This window comes from Photinus pyralis, unplaced genomic scaffold (genome assembly GCF_008802855.1).
Source record: "Photinus pyralis isolate 1611_PpyrPB1 unplaced genomic scaffold, Ppyr1.3 Ppyr1.4_LG4, whole genome shotgun sequence".
NCBI lineage: Eukaryota > Metazoa > Arthropoda > Insecta > Coleoptera > Lampyridae > Photinus > Photinus pyralis.
In genome coordinates, this window is record NW_022170511.1 from 10,635,913 (window position 1) to 10,641,700 (window position 5,788).

General features: G+C 39.1%; 1 protein-coding gene across 1 annotated transcript; it reads left to right on the forward strand.

The window, feature by feature from the left end:
- Nucleotides 1–2,247: 2,247 nt before the first annotated feature.
- On the forward strand, nt 2,248–5,526 carry LOC116168055. Its single transcript, XM_031483705.1, has one exon. The coding sequence runs from the start codon at nt 2,248–2,250 to the stop codon at nt 5,524–5,526; it is 3,279 nt and encodes a 1,092-aa protein (XP_031339565.1).
- The last annotated feature ends 262 nt before the right edge of the window (nt 5,527–5,788 follow it).

Below are 5,788 nucleotides of genomic sequence, written 5' to 3' on the forward strand. Positions count from 1 at the left end.
TTATTATTATTATTATTATTACTTACACATGTTCGTTACAATAACTAGTTAAACGGCCAAAGTCGGAGTGGGTGCCAAGCTAACGGCGCTGATAGCACGAAATGGGGAATGCCTGTGAAGTCTACATTAACTAAAATTCTTAAAACTACTCTAATTCACATGCACATGTGGTAAACAACTATACATATGGTCAATAATTGTATGTTATTGTAATGTACCATTTGCTTGTGACACTTTAATACCACAAACAGAATCAACCTAGCTACGTTTGTTTCTGAGATACAGGATGAAAATGTTGAATTTTTGGGATGTTATCATACCTTACTACCCGTGTTAAGATAGGAAAAAGGTGAAAACTGCCTATTTTAGATATTTTTACGTGGAATCCAGTGGCATAGCTAAAAAATGTTTGGACCATCTTTTATGAGATTTGACCCAAGGTTGATATTATTTTAATTTTTTGCATTCTTTGATGTATCACAACTGATACTTTGTTGTATCCCTATTTATATACTATATCATGCTTTAAAGAATTTTTGTATTACCGTCAGCCTTTTTTATTGATTGGTATCGGTTGCCTTGGTTACCATGGACACAATAAAAAAAGAAAATCTCCATGAACCCTACTATTTAAAAACCCTAAAAAATCAGGTTTTTATTTTTAGTTCATGGCTAAAATTTAAAAAAAATGTACGTTTTGATACATCAATGCGACCAGGAAAAAGAATGCAAAAAATCGGCGTTAACATATACAGAGTGTTGCATTTAAAGCAACACAAACTTTGGTTCAAATCTCAGAAAATGTAGGCCAAAAAATGTTGTTACTACGCTACTGCATTCTACGTAAAAATATCTAAAATAGACAGTTTCTCCCTTTTTCTATCTTACATGGGTTGGGTAGTAACATCCCAACATGTCAAACTTTTCGTTTTCACCCTGTATCTAAAAAATAAACGTAATTAGATTGATCCTGTTTGTGATATTAAAAGTTTCAGCAAAAGTGGAATAGGGTCGCGAAAACCGCAAGATAATCTTTCAAAATAGCTGAGATACATTGCAATCTCAATCAAAATAGGACTTCTGGAGGCGCAATTCCAATCACCACCTTACGTCTATGGAAAGATTTATACCTATATACAAATTTGTAATAGAATTAAAAAAATTATTTACCTACTATAATGCAATGTCATTGATGGTGGATTTTTGTTGCTTAAAGTTGTTTGGACTAAGTCAAGTGAACCCACCTTTCATGTGCTCTGTAAAAACTAGGTGGATTGGCGAAAGGCACTTTCCGAGCTATGTCACAGTGGTTTTGATGATTCTTCTGTTAAAATAAGCTACCAAAGCACCAAAGCAGTTAAGATTTATCGGTATTCTTTGATGCACTCAGTGCCCCTGGTCCTGATAGACTCAACAGGCTGAAATTATTGCTACCCGCCTCAGAAAACAACTTGAATCCCAAAATCTTTCCCCATCTAACCGGTACGGATTTCGCCCAGGACGCTCCACACATGACCCGTTGTTTAAACTCCACACCGACGTCACCAAATCCTTTAACCTAGGCAAATGCACCATCGCCTCGTTCTTGGACACTCCTATCCCATGTTCGGGCAACGTGACCGTCAACCTGTTCGCTGACGACACGGCTCTTTGGACCACGAGTTGTTACAGTAGAGAGGCGGCGCCCTCATCAACTTTCCCGTTCTCGCAGTGGGCCAACCGTTGTAGAATCGCCATTAACTCCGCTAAAAACCCAAACTATTTTATTCCGGCATCCCAATTTCAGGCAAATGGACAAGTAATTCAGCAACCACGTCGTCCTATCCTATGCAATTATACCTTCTCACGAACCCTTTACTGGGAAAAGAACTTCGACCTAACCTTAAAAATTGCGCAACTGCACCAATCTCATATCCGTACTCCGCGGACGCATCCCCGGATGTCATCTCAAAACACTCCGGCAACAAATTTCGCAGGCAAAATTTGTTTTATTTTATAGCATAATTGTTAAAATGACATTTTCATAGGTTTTAATGAGTAGGCTAAGCCGTGCTTTAACCGTATGGATAGATAAAGTGATCACTTTAACCGTATGTTATTTGATTTCTTGTTGAAGAAGCGACGTATATCAGCGTGTTGGTACACCAAATTAGCGGCCCCGTTCCTCAGAGTGTTAGTTTTTTAACAAGTGGCGACCGTTACAGGACAAGTGGGTAAATTTAGGTGGTGTACAACAAAAAGTTGAAGATGACTGAACCACTCAAAAAACGACGTACTGTAGCCCGCGGCGCTTTTACTCGAGCTTTCAATACCTTTATGGAGACGGTTTGTACGGAAACCACTTTGGACGTTAAGCAAAGCGCGTTTCAATTACTAGAAATACGGCTGAAAGAATTAGATATCAGTCAAGAACATTATAACAAAAAGTTGTTTCAGAGTGACATGTCGGAAGATGAAATTAGTGCTGAATTGGAATCAGATGATACGTACCATAAACAATTTATCGACGCGAATATCGCAATGAATAAATTTCTTGCATCTGCAACACAATCTCCTGAAATCGTTCCGTCATTTACACAGAAAGCGTTATCGAAATTACAGATACCGAAGTTCGAGGGATCGGTAAAGGAATGGCTTCCTTTTTGGAGTCAATTCAAAAAGTATCACGAAGATCCGACTTTAAGCAATGAAGTGAAGTTTCAATACTTGTTACAGGCTACAGTCGAAAAATCTAGCGCCAAGAATATAGTAACCAGTTTTCCTCCCACGGGAGATAATTATGAAAAAGCGATAGAAAGTTTGAAGAACCGTTTCGGACGAGATGACCTCGTGAAACAGTTTTATGTACGAGAGTTATTAGCCCTTGTACTTCAGAATGCGTCTGACACAAGGAAACCGAAACTGTCAGATTTATATGACAAATTGGGATCGCATTTACGGGCACTCAATTCATTGGGTGTAATGAAAAAGGACTACGCTACGTTATTGTATCCTTTGGTTGAATCTTGTCTTCCTGAAGAGGTCCTACGAGCATGGAAGCAGTTCAGTAGGAAAGACGGTTTAACAACTGAATCGCATGACCAGCTGACCCAATTGATGACGTTCCTGGAACTAGAAGTGTGCGATCAGGAGACTATTAAGATGGCAATGACAGGCTTCAACATTACAGCGAACCAAGAAGGAAGGAAGCAGTTGCGAGGGAAGCAAACCTATGAAGTTCAAGGTGATGTTGCGACTGCAAACGCTCTGTTTGTTTCGAAATCCAATTTGTCGTGCATATTTTGTAATGGCGAACACGAAAATAACAAATGTACTGTTGCTCGCAAACTAAACTTTGATGAGCGGAAAAACATAGTGAAGCGAGAGAAATGTTGTTTTCGCTGTTTAAAGCATGGCCATAATTCGAAATCATGCCGTGTAAAGTTAAGCTGTAGTTGGTGTTCAGGCCGACACACACTTCTTTTGTGCGAACTGGTAAATAAACACGAGAAAAGTGCATATGTTTCAGATGGAGAAAGCGATACCAATACTCGTCGACCACAAAAAACCGCGAAGGAGAATAATTTGACAACACTTTCGGGATGCCCAGAAGTTTGTTTACCAACTGCAAGAGTTGTTTTGTACTCCGACACCAGAGAACAAGTAATACGTGTACTTTTCGACGCCGGTTCTCAACGCTCGTATGTACTTTCGTCTGTAGCTGAAGAATTAGGCTACGAATCCCACGGCAAACAAGAAGTCATTCATTCCCTTTTCGGTGGTCAACGGTCGAAGGTAGGAAGCCACGATCTGATTTTAATTAGGTTGCGTGATTTAAATAACCGTTTTGCTTGCAAATTTATTGCATTAGGTCAAGATATAATTTGTGAATCAATTCCGCAATTAAAGTGTAAACCCCTGTTAAAGAAATTAGATAATAAGGACATACATCTCAGCGATATTGACGGTGATTCAACTCCCATTGAAGTTCTTATTGGGGCAGATGTAATAGGGAAACTGTTCACAGGGAAGATATGCGAATTAAGCAATGGGTTAACTTCTTTTAAAACTAAGCTTGGGTGGACCGTAACGGGAAAATTACCGTCAACATCGCAACTTTCAGATTCGGCGATACTTTTAAATGCAATGTTTATTGAAACTGCTACGCCAACTGACTTATGGCAATTAGATCTACTTGGTATTACAGATCCGATTGAAACAGTAGAAAGGTCAGAAATAGACATGAAGGCACGTAAGTATGTTTTAGAAACAGCTAATTTTAATTCGGATGGTCGATACGAGGTTAGATTACCTTGGGTGGATAATCACCAACCATTACCTACGAATTTCGAAATTGCGTGGAAGCGGTTATTATCTAACGTTAAAAAACTGAAAGGCCAAAATATTTTTCTTGAATATGATGAAATTTTGGACAATTGGTTAAGCGAAAATATTATTGAAAAGGTTCCCTTTTCCAAAGGTGATTTGCATTGTCATTATCTACCGCATCGCGCAGTACTGAAACCAGGTAGTACGACTCCGATTAGACCGGTATTTGACGCGTCGGCAAGCACTCCAGGAAAACCGTCGTTAAATAATTGTTTAGAAAAGGGACCCAATATGATAGCGCTCATTCCGAATATTATTAATAGATTTCGGGAAGGGAAAATCGGGATTATAGCGGACATCAAACGAGCATTTTTGCAGATAGATGTTGCTAACGAAGATCGAGATTTTTTGCGATTTTTGTGGTTTAAAAACGAGGAGCTTGTCACTTATAGGCATAGACGTGTAGTATTTGGTTTGTCGTGCAGTCCTTTTTTGTTGGCGGCAATTATCGAACTACATTTAAATAATTGTTCAAATGATCAAAATATGACACGTAATCACAACTTTCAAAAAATATGGTCTGCCGACATAAGTAAAAAACTTAAAGAATCATTTTACGTTGATAACTGTATTACAAGCGTTAACACAGTTGATGAATTACATGAGTTCATCAAAACTGCAAGTGAAATATTTGTCATGGGAGGTTTCAATCTTAGAGGTTGGGAGTACACGCTCGATACGACTAGCGATAACGTTACCAATATTTTAGGGCTCAGGTGGGATAAACGGAAAGATGTTATTATGATTAATCCTGATGCTCTTGGACCGGGTTGTACTAATAATATAACGAAACGAACAATATTATCCACAACTCATAAAATTTTTGATCCCATAGGTGTAACATGTCCCGTGTCTTTGCAGCCAAAACTTTTATTAAAAAGGTTATGGAAAGAAAAAACTGATTGGGACGTAGAAGTAATGGGGACCGAGAGAGACGTGTTTTGTCAGTGGGTACGAGAACTGCCACTGATGAAACAAATAGAAATACCTCGTGAAATAGGGCCAGGAAGGTTAAGTTTACACGTTTTCGGAGACGCTAGTGGGCAAGCATATGCTGCCGTAATTTTTGCCCGAACCGAGCATAATGGGAATGTCAAAGTCACTTTATTAAGTGCAAAGTCACTCCGGAAAAATCAACGATTCCTCGTCTTGAATTAATGGCTGCTACTATTGCCACACGACTCACGTCATTGGTAATTAACTCTTTAAATCGAAAAATAGAAACCGTATACTATTGGACGGATTCCACAGCGGTGCTTGCATGGATTAAGAGCGATATTCAATGTGGTACGTTTGTTCACAACCGAGTTTCCGAGATACGTGCACATAGCGACAAGGAAGCTTGGCGGCACATTTCGGGTGACCAAAATCCTGCAGATCTTCCCTCAAGGGGGTGCAGCCCGTCTCGTTTGGTAAAATC

Coding starts and splice junctions, on each gene's coding strand:
- LOC116168055 (XM_031483705.1), top strand. CDS start 2,248: ATGACTGAACCACTCAAAAAACGACGTACTGTAGCCCGCGGCGCTTTT.